The sequence below is a fragment of the Stegodyphus dumicola genome, chromosome 11, assembly GCF_044657685.1.
Source record: "Stegodyphus dumicola isolate Sdum_Otavi_A_Nest chromosome 11, ASM4465768v1".
In the NCBI taxonomy this organism is placed as follows: Eukaryota; Metazoa; Arthropoda; class Arachnida; order Araneae; family Eresidae; genus Stegodyphus; species Stegodyphus dumicola.
In genome coordinates this window covers 69,624,207-69,643,700 of record NC_140778.1, presented here as the reverse complement: position 1 = coordinate 69,643,700, position 19,494 = coordinate 69,624,207, and the positions used below count along the sequence as shown (strand labels likewise).

Genomic DNA, 19,494 nt, shown 5'->3' with positions numbered 1-19,494 from the left:
GTTGGCTTAGAACCTGACAGAAGTTCCCAGAAAGTGACGTGAATAAAGAAAACAATTTGTGCTAGTTTCTGTTATAATTAAATTTGGTCGTGTTTTGTATAATTTCTGTTCCCTTTTTTTTTTTTTTTTTTTAAATTTCAAAATATTTTTTCATGGACAATTAATTGTATTTTTTGTTTTGTAAAAAGTACAATATTTAATTATGATTTAAATAATTTGATTTTTGGTTAAGATAACAGGCCAACCCTTTGTTAAAATTTTCATAACTGACCGCTGGGGATATTTGGGTATATTATTACATTTCTCAGAGAAAGAAGGAATAAAGTTGAACTTATTGGAATTTGCAGTTTCGCCAAATATGCCGAACAGAATCTGTTCCTATCAAATGACTGACACGTATGCTGTCACTTTTTCAATAAAAATTTAAGGGGGGGGGGCATTCGTTTCATAAGCTCCTTTTCCTGTTTAGTTTTCGCATTTAAGCATATTTGTATTTCATTGCTGAGTTTTTAACATACAATTGCTACAAATGATACAAGACCTATGCATACGCATTCTACCATATTCTCTGTTCTCAAGTTAGATTAACACCTAGCCCAGAAATTTCAAATAATCATCTTAGATTTTTGAAACAAGAATAGTGGGAAAAGACAGATGAAATAGAAAAAGATCTTCAAACGAAACCAAGTGATAATTTTCTTAGGCCCATTATAAAGCATTAAAATTTCTTTAGAAAAGGAACATATATTTTTCGGCTAAATTAAAGACATTTCACAATCATTTCCACTTTGGAATAGCTTTGTAGTATGGATGATCATAGAATCCATACTACAAAGCTATTCCAAAGTGGAAATAGAATCATAGCTTGCTAGCTAAACTTCATAGAATCATAGCCTGGATTGCTGTAGCGGAAGATGGATTCAGATTAGGGATATTGTCAGGGCTTAATTTGTAAGATTAGAGGTGCCGGAGCCCTATGGAAGCCCGTCAGCAAAGAGGAACAAGAGTAAATAAATAAATAAAATGACTATTAAACTCATTAATAATTTTTATATTAAATAGTTAATTATTATCAAATTAATTAAAACTTATTCAATTAATGTTATAAATTGTTATTTAATCGATAATTATTATATAATTAATTAATTATAATTTAATTGCTAATTATTAGATAATTAGTTATTTATTGAAATAATTAAAGAATTAAAATTAAATAAAATGTAAAGAGATAAATTGAAGTTTATTAAGCGATTTTTAATATAATTTTATTGTTAAAATAAAATTTTCGAGATAAAATTTCTTCTGAAATTGTTATTCAGTTACATAAAAGATGTGCCACAAGCCTTCTTATTCAGGGCTCCGGTGCGTTCCGGCTAGAATTATGATTTATTACAAAAACTAAGAAGCACCGGAGCCGAGATCCGGTGGGCTCCGGCCCAATTTAGGCTCTGATTGTAGGGGGGGAGTTCTTTTATCATCACAAAAATTAAATATACTTAAAGTATAGCTGATGAAAATTCTAGGGCGAAACAGAATGAGGGTATGAATGGGTAGGAACAAAAAAATGAGGGGAATCTTGGTGAGAAAGAACGTTCTCTTTGACCGCGGCTCTCTGCTTATATAATTATAGCCATCAAGCGGATGTGTGTCAGGGGTAAAATGAGTCCTGAATCTGACTCCTAAGGAAGAATGTAAAGGATGACTGTAAAATTGCTGGTTACGCTTCCCCCCATTAGTGAATACTATCCGAAGACGATGTATAGGACGTGCTTGAGCAGTTTATCTGAGTAAACACTGTTATTGTACTCGCTGTCACTTAACGGACATTTAAGAACACAAATTTTCCTTCCTGTGAGGGTAACTAACTGCAAGCATCGATAACAATATACTCGATACAATGGCACTGGCGAGAAATTTACGCGTTCCTAAACAAACTCCCCCAAATTTATTGCCACAAACTCCTCCAAATTTATTGCCCTTCTTAAAGGGAAAGGTTTCCGCATGTGAGTGAGGGGACTTTTATTTGAACGTCTCATGTTCTCATGAGTTCGTATTTCTAGGGAAATAGAGTATTGCAAGGTCTGCTTATTGTTAAACTAAAACGATAGGAATTCTAAATTTTTTTCCCTTTAAATTGTGGTCCAGTTTTATAAAAAGAAGTACCGGAGCTCCTCTTATATAGGGCTCCGGCTAGAATTGTAATTTATCTTAAAAATTGAGAAGTACCGGAGCCGGGCTCCGGTGCAATTTAAGCACTGGATATTGTGAATATTGGAACTAGATTTTCGCCACATGCATATTATATTTGCAGAATGACTCATACACTAGCGATTTCTTTTCAGAGTATTATGTCTATAAATTCAAATTAGACACATAAATAAATTATCATTATTTTTCTCCTGCCTTCGGAATGGGGGGAACTGCTAAAGCGGATGTATTTTGCCGAGACAGGATAAAAGCTAAAGAAATATATTCCATTTTTTCCTGAAGCTTAACTGATACCGAATAAAACAGTTAGTTTACTCACTATTTAAGGCAGAAACTAATTGAATAATAAACATAGTTTGGCTGATATAAATATCTTGTTCATTTCTGACACTTATAGCTTCTTCATAAAAATATGTGTTCCAGACCTTCAATTGAGGGTAAAAGTTACCAGATACTCGGAGCAATAGCTAAAGAAAGATAGGAAATGATTCCGTTATTTATTGTTCTATTCCCAGATGTACAAGATTAAAATAAAAAATATTATTCTTTAGGACGAGCATTCAATGCAACTGAAACCCAGTTTACAATTTCTTGTGTTATCCTTTAATCTTAATCTAATCGCTATTATAAATTTTAGGAAAATCATTTAAAAATATTCTTAAAAGCACGATACAACAGTTGTTTTGGAGAAAGAAAAGTAATGCCAAAAATTTTTGCAACAAACTATATTTGCATTTAAGATAAATAATTTGTTTGGATGAAATTCCATAAGCCTTTTGTTCTGCAGACGAATAATGTTATAGAATCATAAATATTCTTTTATGATATCACCTTGAGACCGTCGAGTGTCTTCTAAACGAAACTGCTACTTGACAGTTGCATTTTTTCTCCGTTTTGTTGTTTTTGTTCTCTGTGACGTAATCATGACAACCGCGCGATAGACGCACGTGATGGTGATTCTTGAAACGTAAACGCAATATTGTAACTCGAATGAGTAATGTTCTCATTATATGTGCCTTCAAATGTTTCGTTCTGTAGAGTGATAACTCTGTAAAGTAATCTAGTTTTAAAGTTAACAGTATTATTAATTCGTATATTCATATAATATGTCTTTCAGTCCGAACTTTTTTATTGTGATATTAACACTTTGTCTCATTCATGATGTGTGGCCTAGTTGTGTTTTCCAGGATGGTAAATACGATCTGTCGGCTTTAGATTGGTAAGTGTAATCAGTGTGATTTAAAGTATTGAATAGAATTGAAGTATTGTTATCTACTTTTATGTTTCACAAAGTTTAGCACAGATAAATAAAAGCATTTGTTGTTCATAAGATGTTAAATATAATAACGAATTCAACCGGCGTACGAGATTTCGTTTCTTGTTTTCAATATAATAAAAATTCATTATTCATAATAAAAATGTACAAATTTTATATTTGATGTTAATTAGCAGTTATAACATTTGATATTCACGGACTGGCTAAAATACGAGATCAAATATCTGACCTTTCTCGAACGTAAGAAATTCGAAGTAATTTAACATACAGTTCGAATGTGCGTAAAGTATTTTTAGAAGCTGTTTGTGGACGTCTTAAGCGCCAAAATTTAGTCGAGAAATACTTTTTTTGTAACTATATCAGACTGATATTAGCAGTGATTGAAGCTAAATTTTATTTTTAGCTGACACTTATTTCAGCATTCTATAGAAATTCTGCGCATTAGCTGATAACACGATCCCTGTGTTTTTGAGGGATCCATAAAATTCTGCTTGCAAAATACGTACTTCTAAAAATCATTTTTTAAGAGCTGTTTATTGTTTTTTCGCTATGCAGTTCCAAAACAAATTTAAACTATATATATATGTCTTTTAAGCCATTTATTTATATGACTGACAGAACAAAGTTATTTAAAAAAAACTAAACAACAAGAGATTGTATTGTCTGATTACTAATAGTTGTCAGGTTCTGTAGTTACTTTGTTGCATATTTATTATGGCAAAATAAATCGGCAGTCGATTTAAGGGGAAGCTAGCTTTCATGAAGGATTTCTTTAAGGAAACTGTGCTGCGTATGTGGAAAGCTATAAGCATACTACTATGAATCAGATAATGCAAGCAGAATTCAAAATGAATTGATATTTCACAGCTTTACCACTCAACTTCTGATAAGGACTATCATTAGAAGGCAGTTATGGAGATTTCTGTGGTAGTAATCTCATTATATGGTATAATTTCGGTTCTGTAAACTATGTGCGAATTTTCGTTTGTAATTATAGTTACTTTATTCGTGATCCGTAAAATATAGAGCTGCATATTTTTGAAGTGTGAGAAATTTTTATGTAAGCATGTACAATTTTTAAATGACTGATTTTTTTTTTTGTGTGTGTTCTGCATCTGAATACAGTTTACGTAAACAACCTTTTCGGTTGTAGAAATAATGAATTAGCTAATAAGCCACACCACTAAGTAATACATTATACATTAAGTAAGCAATTATATTTACTAAAAATTATCCACCCAGTTTTCATCATATAATGCAGTTTTATCCATTTTCCAGTTGTATAAAGATATTTTTAAAAGATTCTGGAGAGTTTTTTTTTATTTTTTTTTTTATTTATATTCTTGCAAGATCATTTATTAAAATTCATAAATATGGACTTTCAAGAGCAGTGCAAAAGCTTGGGGGCCCTATGATTCTCTTCATACAATCCTGTATCTCCAAAGAGATACAAATTCTAGTGTTCTTTTTCCATCTCTATCATTGTTTGAATTGAATGGCAAAATAGTACCTAATCAGTCAGTGTGCATCCATCCATTCAGCACAGTAACATTGGATACATATTATTAGTCAGTATATTACTAGCAGCATTTCTTTAACGTCTGATAGCTGACTTAATTGAATTAAAATATCACACTATTTATTGATAAGTTATGCAACATGTAGAGTAAAATTACTTTAGAAATTAAACACTATGAAATGACTGCAAATATTCATTTTGGAGAAGAAATGTGTTATACATTTTTTTTCAGTTATGGTTAAAAATAATCTTTATTTTTTCTTAGAAATTTCTCATGTAATGCTGCTGTTTTGTAATTGTTCATATTTTGCTGGCAAATTTAAAAAGTGGATGATTTTAGTATATATTCAGTAATGAGTTATTTTTCAGTTTTACTGAGATTTTTAGTGAACTGTAATTGTTCTCATATGTTCCATTTATTTTAATGAATTGAATTTTTTTCACTAAATAGCTAATGCAGATGACACTGCATTGAACATGAAAAAAATGTTTCTTTCTTGTTTTTTTTTCTCACAGCCTGTCTTTGTATGCTCATTTTCAAACTTAAAATAAACTTTCATTTATTTATAATTTTGTTTTCAGTCTTTAACTTTGCTATTAATCTCAGAACATGATTTTGCATTTCTATAATCTACTAGTGTCGAAACACAGTTTAGCATTGTTTCTCTTTCTGTTTGAATCTTTTGTCATTTGGAGATACATAAGATATTATTCTTTCATATGTAATCTGTATGTTATTAATTAATAAACTAAATTATTTTAAGGTAATAGATGCAGTTCTTAATATTATTTTTTTTTACTTTTTAATATGATTGATTCAAATAAAAATGCATTTAATTCATGATAAAAGTAATAAATAATTTTGGTTGATCTTTACAATACGGTAACTGGTAGTTTGGCGACATTTTGGAGGCGATAAAGGTTACTACCTGGGACTTTGGTAATAATGTGAGCAGTACTCAGTTCCGATTACGCATTTTTTTGTGTGAGGGAAATGAGAGATCATGGGATATGTCATGTGATATTAATGGACAAATTACGGTTCTTGAATCGGAAAAGGGGGGAAATCGGGAACAAATCTAGAAATTTTGTATTTGGTTTATTCTGTGTTGTGTGAAACAGTGTTCGTGAATTTTTGGATCCCATGGCCGTAACTCAAGAAAAGTTTATCGGACACGTAATCAAGATTCTGAAGAAGATTAGGTAAGTTAGTATTTTTAATTATTTGAGGATTATTATTTTTATGCATTATTCTAAATGTAAGGTGGAAAGGAATTTTGTATTATTGGGAAAATTGTTATTAGCAATGATTTAGTTTAAAGTAATTAGGATTGTAAGGTAATTTTTATTCATTTAAGGTATGTGCTCATTTATATTTTAAGTAGTGTTTTTGAATTTAATTATATTTTAATGAAATGATAGTTATTTTGTGAATTTTATGTTTGTAGGAATTTGGTATACGTTTAAGTTGAAATAAACGTGCATGGAAATAATTTAAATATTTGATATTAAGTATTTGTAATGCTTGCGGTATGAATTCGTTGGTGACGTGTATAATGTAATAGATGATTTAGAGGTAAAAGTTTTTGGATATTTTATTTATTTTATATGTGGAAATGTTCATATTTGTAAAGGGTAAATACTTTTTTGTGATCAGGTAATTTCATATATGTTCTTTTTACCGGGTTTAAAGATTGAGAAAATTGTCATGCATTTTCGTAAAATTTTTCTAATTTATGAGAAAAAAGCAGTGTACATGGATATAGTGAAGAGTGTGCGCAATGCCATTTTTGTGCAATTCTGGGATTTTTTTTTTAAGTAAAAATAAGTCGCCGTGTACATGGTTTATGTGTATGTGTTATTTTGAAAAACGCGTAAGGAGTATGGTATTGTGCACTTTTTCCCAATTTTGCAGTGAATATTTGTCATGATTAAGCAGTTTTGTTTGATAAAATTTCTAGCATAAGTGTAATTCGGCTACTAGATTGTTGGAAGAAGTGTTCAGTAGATAAAAAGAAAAGAAACATGTCTTTACTTCGTGAAGACAAAATGGCGGCGGGGAAAAAAATAGAGGGTTGCTGTAGGAGAGTTGGTCGCCAAATTTTCGCCAAAAAAACGCCAAGTTACCATAATGTAAAGATTAACCATAATTTTATTAGCAATAAATATTTTTTGCTGCTTAAATAAACAGAAGATGTATATAACTTCCTCGTGTTAGTCTAAATCCGTATTTTTATCGTATTCTATAGAACGTTTCGCTGTTCCATCTGGGCCATCTGTGTTGATAATCTCTACTGATAAAACGTATTAAACTTTAAGAGCCCTTTTTGGTAATAGTTAAAATCTGAACTCTTTCAGATTATTATTATTATTTTTAGAATATATTCCAGAAAAATGGGTGAAGGTATTAATATATTTGGCAAGATGGAGAAAGGGAGTTTATAAGGGATTATGGTAACTTGGCGATTTTTTGGCGAAAATTTGGCGACCAACTCTGCTACAGCAACCCTCTATTTTTTTTTCGCCGCCATTTTGTCTTCACGAAGTAAAGACATGTTTCGGTTGATCTTTACATTATGGTAACTTGGCGTTTTTTTGGCGAAAATTTGGCGACCAACTCTCCTACAGCAACCCTCTATTTTTTTTCCCCGCCGCCATTTTGTCTTCATGAAGTAAAGACATGTTTCTTTTCTTTTTATCTACTGAACACTTCTTCCAACAATCTAGTAGCCGAATTACACTTATGCTAGAAATTTTATCAAACAAAACTGCTTAATCATGACAAATATTCACTGCAAAATTGGGAAAAAGTGCACAATACCATACTCCTTACGCGTTTTTCAAAATAACACATACACATAAACCATGTACACGGCGACTTATTTTTACTTAAAAAAACATCCCAGAATTGCACAAAAATGGCATTGCGCACACTTTTCACTATATCCATGTACACTGCATTTTTCTCATGAATTAGAAAAATTTCACGAAAATGCATGAAAATTTTGTGAATCTTTAAATCCGGTAAAAAGAACATATATGAAATTACCTGATCGTGAAAAAGTATATACCCTTTCCAAAGATGAACATTTCCACGTATAAAATAAATAAAATATCCAAAAACTTTTACCTCTAAATTATCTATTATATTATAAACGTCACCAACGAATTCATACCTCAAACATTACAAATGGTTACAAATACTTAGTGTCAAATATAAATTATTTCCATGGACATTTACTTCCACTGAAACGTATACCAAATTCCTACAAACATATACAGTATAAAGTCGTTAATTCGGATACCCATAATCCGGAATGATCTATAATCCGGACCTCAAAGCTAAAAACTTTCTGCGCATGCGCCGCTTTGACACATGCGCATAGGCGTTTACGTGTGCGCGTAAGACCTTTTACCACTGCGCATATGCGTGTGCGCAAGCGCAGAATACGTTTTCGCGTGCGCGTTTTATGTATTACCGACGGTATAATCTAAAATTATCTAATTATCTATTTCAGTTAATGTTGATGATTGCGTTGTTTCTTAATCTTCGAATTGGATCCGGCTTATTATTTTTTGCAGACTGTAAGAGCAATTTTATAAAAGTAAACTTGAACTTTCGATTATGCCAAATAGAATTTCCGATTCTGGAGCTCTCAAAGGATCGTACAAAACGAAAATATGTTTCAATGTCCATCAAACAAAAAGTGGAATTGCTGCAAAAAAATGGGTAAAGACATGAAGAATGTGACAGAGAGGTTAGTGAAAACGAAAAAATTTCGATTGACAAGTTAGTCGGTATTCTCGGCACAACAATTAACGGGACTTGAACAGCGGAACTTTGTAACTGAACAAGAAATTGTGTCTGTTTATAGAATTACAGAGAAAGTATTATCACATAAAACGAAGCAACTTAAAACAACTTACATTGAAAGAAATGTTTAATAAAGTAAACAAATAAATATTAAGCTCTTTTTGTTTTGTAAATTTTGATACCCTTTAGATTATAATTGTTCTTTATTTCATAAATTAAGGTTTCATATTTTTAATTTTAGAATTTCTGCATGCCATCTTACGAGATTTAAACTGATGATCTATAATCCGGAAAAATTGATAATCCGGAATAACCGAAAACCCGACGAGTCCGGATTAACGACTTTTGACTGTAATTCACAAAATAGCTATCATTTAATTAAAATATAATTAAATTCAAAAACACTACTTAAAATATAAATAAGCACATACATTAAATTAATAAAAATTAGCTTACAATCCTAATTACTTTAAACTAAATCATTGCTAATAACAATTTTCCAATAATACCAAATTACTTTATTTACTCCTTACATTTAGAAATAATATCCTCAAATAATTAAAAATACTAACTTACCTAATCTTCTTCAGAATCTTGATTACGTGGCTGATAAACTTTTCTTATTTCCTCCGCTAAATAAAAAGCAAGCATATGTGCGCCCGTTTCAGGATCTTTAAAATCATACTTATAGTTCACAGCAAGGGACCAGGTAAAATAAATAACTTAATAAAACATCTTTACTTCTATCTCGCGCAACCTTAAAAAAACACTTATTACTACCCCTTTCAATCCCACTAAATACCCATTTCGAATTCATTTAGTTAGGGCCATGGGATCCAAAAATTAACCAACACTGTTTCACACAACACAGAATAAAGCTAAATACAAAATTTCCAGATTTCCCCCCTTTTCCGATTAAAGAACTGTAATTTGTCCATTAATGTCACATGTCACATGGAGCCCACCAGCGGCCGAGCGGTAAAGACGCTGAACACTGGTAGTTCGGTCCGAGGTTCGAATCCCGCGAACGGGCTGGCTGCATGGGCGTTTTCGTGGTTTTCCCCATGTGTAACGTGTATACGAGCCAGTTTCCCTTAGAAAGTCCTCCACGAAAGGCATCCCTCCGTTTAGGCAGATAGCCCTCGTGTGCTTTGCCATAATTAAATACACCAACACCATTAATGTCACATGACATATCTCATGATCTCTCATTTCCCTCACACAAAATAATGCCTAATCGGAACTGAGTACTTCACACATTATTACCAAAGTCCTAGGTAGTAACCTTTATCGCCTCCAAAATGTCGCCAAACTACCAGTTACCATATTTCAAAGATCAGCTGGGATTATAAGGAAATTTAATGGTTCCTTATAAATACAACTAAAATAAAATGACCAGACATGCTGAATTGTATAAATCAATCTTTCATTATGCAAATATTCCCAGATTTTTTTAAGTTTGTAAGTGTTTGTTAAGATAGTCTTGAATGTGCTTTTTTTTTTTTTTGAGGTGATCAGAAATTTATTCAGATAATCAAGCAATTATGCTTTCTAGGTACACATTTGAGGAGGTTTACAGAAAGTTTTTTGGTACAACTCTGATATGCACCCTAATTTCACCAAATGTGGCGATATGTGTTCTGCGCTGGTTTTTGGCGCGATTGCGTGTTGTATGGCAACCCTGTTGAAGTTGAAAAATCTTTCGCTGGAGTTCGTTGGTTCTCGTCATGCTTTGTGTCTGAGAAGCTAGGGAGGAAAGATTTAATGGTGAAAGTTGTTGAATTGAAGTTCGGCATAAGGAAATATCGTCGTGGCCATCCTGTTGAGGGGCAATGGGTATTTGGAGGTGTGGAAAGAAGGTATGGGAAATTATTTGAAGTGGCTGTGCGTGGTAGAAGTAGGTATTTGGGATTATTTGTTATTTTATTTGTGAATCATAGTATGAATTTTCTGGATAGTGTGTCTGGCTGTCATATAAATACAATAGTGAATATGTGGCAGTATGTTAAAGGCGGTATGAAATTGGTATTTCTGCTGTTCGAAAAAGCATTAATGGTAAGTGCATTTTATTTTATTCTAGTTCTTATTTTGTAGAATGTTATGTTCATTGTTTTTTAGTATGAATTTCTGTCGTTATTGTTGTTTTTTTGAATTGTTTGAAATTTATTTTAGTTATTTTGTTGATTAGTGCGTACCGTTTAAATTGTGCAATTCGTAGATGTTTTTTAAAGTTGAAACAGAACGCTGTGTACATGGTATTCTTTGAAATTTATTGTTGTTATGTTAATGTATTAAAGCGAGGTGTGCATAGTTTGTAGATTTGATTGTTGCCTACATTGTGCCATTCGTAGATGTTTTTTTAAGTTAAAACATGTCGCTGTGTACTTGGATTCTTGTCAAATATTTTTGGTTAGAAACTTTACGTTTTTGCTATCTAAATTTTTTTTTTTTGTTTTGGATTTTTAGCTTAAATTGTGTGTTCAAAACGTAGTTTTTGGAGACATTTTAGGCTTAAAGTTCGAAATGTAGACAAAAAATTTAGATAGTAATATGGCTGCATGAATGGCGAGAAATTTGGCAACTTGAGGGGGCGCATATCAGAGTAGTTCCAGTTTTTTGTATGAAAAAAATTCCAAATTTCAGAAATTGTATACTGTATTTTGTGTTTGGAATATGAGCACTGAAATTAACCCTCTGAGCGATGGATGGATCTGTCATGAAGACCTGTATTCAAAGATACTTTATTAGCTAAATTTGTATATTTACTTACTTTAGGCTCTATTTTCATAAACTTACATTTATTAAGATGATATATATATTATTAAAGAAAGTAAGAAAGCAAACTATCATAAATTATAAGCTAAATTGTTTCATAAGAATAAATTGAGTTTAATTAAAAAAATTAAATAAATTATAAGCTAATATATAACAAATGACAAAAAATCTCATGACCGGATAAAGCCGGCCATAACGCTCAGAGGGTTAAATCATTTGATCAATTTTAAGTGGATTGATTGTTAAAAGTATAGAATGTTCACTCATAAATAAAAGCTTAACTTCTGAAGGAAAATATTTAAATGAATAATAAAATTATCTGGTAGCAAATTATGTAATGAAATATTGTACCGTAATTTCCGGAAGAAAGGCCGCATCAGCGTAAACGGCGCACTCGAGAAAAATGGCGGGAAAAGAATTTAAATTACACAGAAACGCCGCATCAGCGTAAACGCCGCAATAGATTAAATTGCGCGTGAAATCATCATGTGCCGTATAGATGCAAAAACTCCACCTATCTTCACTATCTGAATTAAAAAGATTTAGTAAATCCTGATCTAAGTCTTCCAGGTCGTCACATTCATCCTCTTGGTTTACAGTCTCTTTATCTAAGGATATAATTTCAGCTTCTTTGAACCTTGCTATTATTGACGATGTTTCTACCGATTTCCACGCACTTCCTGCCCACTTTGCAATTTCTTCAAAAGATGCTCTACGCATTTTACCGCTTTTGGTTTACGTATGCAATCCTTAACTCACCCTTCACTCCCACAGCTTTGAAGGATTTATTACCTGACAAATCTAATGGTTGTAAGATTTTTGTCAAACCACCAGGTATTATTGCTTCGGTTGTAGACAATTTTTGACATCTGGTTTTCACTGACTCAAAGAAATGATCACGCATGGAAACCATTATCAATAACCCCTTTGGTTGGAAAAAAGATCCCATACGACACTGCCAAACTTTTTGTAGCCACTCATGCATGATTCTTTCGCACATCTAGCCGTTCTCGTTTGCATAAATAATTACGTCGTTAGGAAAATCTCCCGTCGGAATAGTCTTTCGTTTAAAAATGATTATCGGCTTTAGCATGTCACCGTTTGCGGCACAAACTAACACATATGTAAATGACGTTCTTTCATGCCCCGTCATAAACACAGATACAGTTTTTGCACCAGTTTCATCAACAGTTCTGTTTGCAGGAGAGTCGAAAGCTAACTGCGTTTCATCCATATTTATTATCTGTGACCGAAGAAGTTTTTTTTGTCAATAATAGCTGTCACATATTTTAGAAAAGATGACTTTTTATCCTGCTGTTCCATTGGTAATTGTTACCCGACTGTTGTTCTAGTACGCACAGAAATATTTTTCTTTTCATAAATCTGCTACACCTCCTTTGAAATCATTTATGTTCATTCGTTTTGCTATAAATTTTGCTTGTAAGCGAATTTTTACATTTGAAATTGCCATTCCCTTTCTTCGTTGCTCCTTTATCCAGTTTGCAAGGTCGTCCTCTAGATTTGGCCACCTTACAGTACTTCTTTTGGTTCGTTTCTGTTGTGGCATATTTTTAAGAAGTTCTTTTTCAGTTCTCCAACGTCGAATACATCTGTCGTTCACTTCAAACTCTCGAGCTGCTGCTCGATTTCCAATTTGTTCAGCACGTGAAATTACATTAAGCTTAAAACCAGCAGTATAGCTTCTGTGCCGTTTAGGGACATTTTCAAAAATTTTTCGCTCCCTTCTTACTTAAAAACTATCCAACAGGTACTTGTACCCAAACTGATGGGATCTGTATCTGGCAGAATGCCAAGAAAAATCCATTCATGCTGAAGGGGAAATATGTCAGAGTTCGTTATTGCAAGGCTGGTGGAGTCGTGTCCGCCTTTGAAAAAAATTGCAGAAAAGGCAGGGGTGGGGAGAGGATGGGTCCTGGAAGATTCATCGAATGGCAGAGGAGAGAGACTATTCAAACTGATGAGAATGTTGATTTGAAAGGGGGAAGAATGTTACTGTTCTGAGATCTCGTTTAGGGTGAATAAGGCATGTAGGTCCGTTCAAGGGAAAGAATGTAAACAAAACGTTCGCAAAAAGCAACTGAGTGGTCTTTTGTGTGGGAACAGCACCAGTCTATGCACAATGACAAGGCCATCCAAACTATGTACAATGACCATCATAGGAAATATTTTAATTTTAGTGCACCTAAACGCCACATGGGTAGAAACGCCGCACCCGCTGAAAATTTAAGTTTTAAACACGTAAACGCTGCGGCGTTTCTTCCGGAAATTACGGTATTTAGAAACATATGAAATATTTGAAAAATTAAATAAATAATTATCCAAGTGAAATTAGGAGATATTTTTCTAAAGTCGGAAAAATTATATTTCTTTCAATCATTAATAATTAAATTATGTTAATAATGAATTCAACTTCATAGTGTATATTTTGCTAATAAAAGTAATGAAACTTCTGATGTAGGCTACTTCTTCAGCGGAGATCCCGCCAACATTATGCCAGTCATTTCTGTAGAATTTTGATGGAACTAAGGCCTCTTTATTTAATAATTGGTAATCAAGCCACATTGTTTTATGCTTATTAAGAAGAGTTTTATTGATCTCTACTGCTTTATTGGACCTTCTTGTTTTACCAAAAGTTCTGTTTAGAATGTCACGAATACAAATAGTTCTGAGTAAATAATTGTTTCATTGTATTACTGTCTTGTTGGTCATATGCAGTTGACCATACCATGTCCATTAGTACACACTTTTGTTGATGGATCCTGTAACTTTGAGACTAAGCCACTGCTTGCTGTTCTGTAGGAGGCAGGTACCAAATTTTAATATATATTTTTTAAATGCAAGGGAAAAAATTGCAGCAAAAACAGTTTATATATTGTTCATAAAAACAAAGGTGGTTTATCAAGAAACAATCAGAGTTACATCAAGAGTAAGCATAGATGTAATGAGTGTTGTGTTACATCACACATATCCCATATTGGTGCTAAATTATGCTACATGGTGACAATTTCACAGTTCTTGAGTACCCTGAGATGGTATATAAACATTCATGTTGAATACGACTGATGGTACTTTTTTTTAAATCGAGCATCTTAATAGAAGACAAATTGTTTGTAATCATTGAATCTGTTTCTTTGTAGCATATGAGTAGTTTTCATAATAAATATAATAAAAGGGAAAAAAATTAAATGTTTTGTAAGTTTTAATATTACAGATGTAAGAAGTAATATTAATGTGATTTATTTTTATAACTCAATGAAAGATCTGTTTTTGCTTTTACTTGCACAAGTTATCAATATCTTGTGAATAGTGAAGCTGATAATTTAAAAAAGCGCATGTCATAAGGTACTCGATTTTGTTTATGATATTTGCATATGATCATGACTCGTGAACTTGTGATCATGACTTCCAGTAGTCTGTAATAAATTTCTTATATGATGATAATGTCTCTAGTTTGACTATTTCTTCATCTGTCATATAACTGAACTTGATATCCATTTCAAAAGTTAGATTTTCAACTTTAAAGAAATCTTATTGTCTTGTAATAATGTGTGTTTTCAGAGAAAACAAAGTACTTGATTGATTCTTTGCTAACTCATAAAAAATTTTTTACCAAATTTCTCACTAATTCTGGAGATAAATATTGGTACTCTTTACGTCATGTCTTTATTTTCCATAGTATAAAATGTCAAACTAAAATATGAATTAATAAAATTTGGTAATTTTGTCATTCTTAATTTTCTGATGACTGGGTAAGGCTATGGAATGATCCTAATTTAGTTCAGTATGTATTGGGGGGGTTAAAAAAAATTAGGTCAACTATAAATATTGGTATTTAATTTTTTTTTCAGCATTTGAAATGCATTTCTAGCCTAATTTTATATTTTTTGTTGGTTTTTGAGGATTTGACACCTTACTAGTGACACCTGAATCTAGTTCAGTCAACACAGTTCTGTCAAATTGCATGCCTGAACTGACTTCATGCAGAAGAAAAACCAATGTTCCTATTCTGTGAAGCCCAGACTTTGTTTTCATTTGTCAAATGCTTAATAGAATGTAATTCAATGTTTTGGGAATAGCTTGTGATACTCATTCCACACATTTTTGAAAGTAAGGCAGACTTCTCCATAGAGATGTTTATCACAAGTGAAAGAATAAGGAAAAAATAATCCTTTTGACATTTTTTCCTGAAATGTACTTCAGGCAAGAGATTAATCTGGAAAAGCTGAGTACCATAAACAGAATTTGATGCTTGTGATCTCTAACGTAAAAACTATTGCATGAATTCAAGATTTCTATCTTAGAGATATTTTGACACATTATATTATACTCAAATTTTCTATAATTTCGTTACGAATTGAAGTGAACTGAAGCTGGGGTAAAGTGGCATCAGCTTCTAGAATGTATGAAAATCAGAGTTAATCTTTAAATTGGAATGTAAAAGAATGTTTTTTGGTTTGTTCTGTCAGTCCTTGTATGTGTTTCTGGTGCTTCAGTAAAGTGTTTGCATGTTTTTTTTAATGGCTTTTGTTTCCTGAACTTCCCATGAATTAAATTTTGGCTTTTTGTTCTCAGCATAAGAACATAGTACCATTGGTGGGACGGGTGTTTTGGAATTTAGAACTTTGAATTATTTCCTGGAGAAGTTTTTCAAGTGCAGTCTGGGGAGCCAAAATCGAGAGCTAAGTGTCTTATTCAGAGTTTTCTGGCAATGTTGGATAATTATGACATTATTGAATGTTCCTGACCACATGAATGAAACTGTAATATATGTATTGTTTGGGAGGGACAAAACCAAAGGAACTTAAAGTATTTTGCGGTCCATAGCAGCTAAACACTAAAGTTGTTGAACACTGGTAGTTCGGTGCAAGGTTCAAATCCTGTAAACAGGCTGGCTGCATGGTCGTTTTTATGATTTTCCCCATGTGGAACGTGTGTATGAGCTGGTTTACCTTTGAAAGTCCTCCACAAAGACATTCTTTCCCTTAGGCAGATAGTGTGCCTAAGGGAAAGAATGCCTTCCCTTAGCAAATAGTCTGCCTAAGGGAAGGAATGCTTTCATGAAAGATTAGTGTGCTTTTCTGTAAGAAACCAAACTATAAAGTATTTTCAGTTGAAGTCAGTAATTTAAGAAAGTCCTATGCTTGTAGTTTTGAAGTTCTTTCAGAAAAAAAGTTATGCAGATGTATTTCAAAAATTAATCACTAGAATTTTAAAAAGACTTGGAAATGAAATAAAACATATTTAACATATTCTTTCTGTGAGGAAAGCGAAATTGACCTTTTGATTGGGGCTGATGTTTTGGGAAATAGGAATCTAAAATTTTAGGAACAGCTGATTTGTCCCAAACTGTTAAGAAGAAAGATAGCTTATCTGATTTTGAAGAAATGAAAATTCTTGCCATTTGGGAGATACGAACTAGAACTGCCGTGGGAATGCAATTCTTTGCATTTATCTGATAATAAAGCTCTGACTTGGAAGGGGGATTAAAAATATGTTTAATAAGTTGTATAATAAAATATGGTAAACTTTTGTATGATTATCAAAAAAATATTGCAGTAAAATGTGAAAAATGAATGTCAGTCAACGTGTACTGGAAATTGAATTGAATAAAGAATGTCATTATTTGTCTCGTAGGCCAGTAATTAAATTAGGTTGTAAAACTTTAAAAAATTGCATTGTTTTTTATGCTTTTTGCTCTCAGAGAGGGAAATCGTCTTTGCAATACTTGATATTCATGATGTTTTTTTAGATTGTATCCATTGGCTTAAGTGCTGACATTGAAAAAACTTTTTTGATGTTATCCCACCCAAAGACAGATTTTTTTTTGCCTCATGTAATAAAGGGCAAGAAATTTATAGACATTGTTGAATTGTATTCAGAGTTTGTTCTAGACATTATTTGTTGAATGCATTTATAATGCATCTTTTAGAAAATTAATCCTGTGTTAATATTTGTCTAATTGGAGCTTTTAATATTAAGAAATAAATTGTTAGAATGTATAAGAATCAGAATTGGTCTTTAGTGTGGAAGGACATATTTTTGGTTCCTGTGTCAGTCCTTGTATGTGTTTCTTGTGCTTCAGATGTGTTTTCATGTTTCTGTTAATGACTTTTGTCTTCCTGGGCTTTCGAAAACACTCTGCGTCGTGTAGATGTAAACGTATGAATTACATTTCGACATTGCATTGTCAACAGCGGTGTTTGTTTGTTGTAATGTTGAACATTTTCAGATTTGTGTTAATCATTCAACATCTAAATTATTTTAGAGTTACTGACAGATTGACTAATGGATGGAGCCTTTTTATGTCACTTAGGAAAATAAATGATGTTTTTGAATTCCAGAAATCTATTTATCATTTTATAGGATTCGGCCTGCGCTAAATCTGAAATCTTTAGAGATAATTCAAGATTAAAAGTTGTAGCTTGGATTGTGTAGTAGGATTAGTGTACATATGAATTCTTTTTACATAGATTGTAATGAAAACTGTATTTAAATATCAAAATATAACAGCTGTATTAGGCATTTTAAAGTAATGCCAGGTTGTTAGTTTTAATCACTCTTATCTGTTCTCTAAATTGTCTGTTCCTATTCAGAGTTTTAATTTCATGTAATGTGAACTAACTGTTGGATTAGATGCGTTCTGCCTTATTTTTACTATCTATATGTAAATTTGTCGTAAATTAAAAGTAATTTTGTGAGCTTTTTTTGTTTAGATGGATTTTGAAGTTTAGATGATTACATTCTAATTCTGCATTATCAAGATGAATTTTTTGTTTTGTTATTGAAAGACTTTTTTTTTTTTTTAAAGAATGTTTCTTTTGATTAAAGAATGATTTGAAATATTGCACAAATTACATTCTGTATTCTTCTGTTTATTACTGATTATTAAGTTTCTTCAAATTATATTTAATTTTAAAGGACTTGTTAATTGTAAAGTATGAAGTGTTTATTATGTTGTGGATAATTAAAGTAATATGTTTACTGTACCATAAGAATGTTGGTACTTGCATATTAGTGCAACCACCTTGGCGTTGGTTTGGCATTTTTTAGAGGAGACATAAATCAGACAATTATTTATTGCATATGTATATACAGTCAAATACCGAAAATCTGCCAACTCCTGAAATTCGCGTTGCGTCTCAAAATATAAACATTTAGTTTATAGTTTTCGGAAATTGGGGGGGAAGGAACGCCGCGTCTCGCAATGAATTGGAAGTTGATCTGTCAGCACTATTCTTATCTTCAGGGCAGATGTTTTAATTTTATTTGGCTTATAATTCCTTACTAAATGTAGTATTTCATCTCGATGTACTTCGTCTTTGATATGATTTAAATCAACTTCCTCGTCATTGTAGTATGGTTCTAGACACAGAAAATACCACTACCGATAGTGAAGAAAGTGTCACAGAGATTATTGAAAACAAAAAAATTTCGATTGACAAATTAGTCGGTAGACACAGCAATTATAAGACTTGAACAGCGGAACTTTGTAACTGAACAAGAAATTATGTGAGTTTATAGAATTAAAGAGAAAGTATTATCACATAAAACAAAGCAACTTAAACAACTTACATTGAAAGAAATGTTTAATAAAGTAAAGAAATAAATATTAAGTTTTTTTTTTGTAAATTTTGATACCTTTTAGATCATAATTGTTCTTTATTTCATAAATTACGGTTTCATATTTTTAATTTTATAATTTCTGCATGCCATCTTACTAGATTTAAACTGTTGATCTATAATCCGGAAAAATCGATTATCCGGAATCGCCGAAGTCCCGACGAGTCCTGATTAACGACTTTTGACTGTATTTAATGAAATGTATCTAATAAGCCTTATTTATTTTGAACTTTTAGTCTGAATATTATATTTCTGTCCTGA

The 19,494-nt window shown here is 32.0% G+C and overlaps 1 protein-coding gene across 2 annotated transcripts in view; it reads left to right on the top strand.

Annotated features, from left to right (window-relative positions):
- Positions 1–3,153: 3,153 nt before the first annotated feature.
- LOC118195571 (cation-independent mannose-6-phosphate receptor-like) overlaps positions 3,154–19,494 on the top strand; it is a 109,142-nt gene continuing 92,801 nt past the window's right edge. For both annotated transcript variants that reach the window (XM_035366902.2, XM_035366903.2), the window contains exon 1: positions 3,154–3,427. In XM_035366902.2, the coding sequence (XP_035222793.2) occupies positions 3,315–3,427 (113 nt within the window). In that variant the 5' untranslated portion in view covers positions 3,154–3,314. The remainder of the gene's footprint in view (positions 3,428–19,494) is intronic.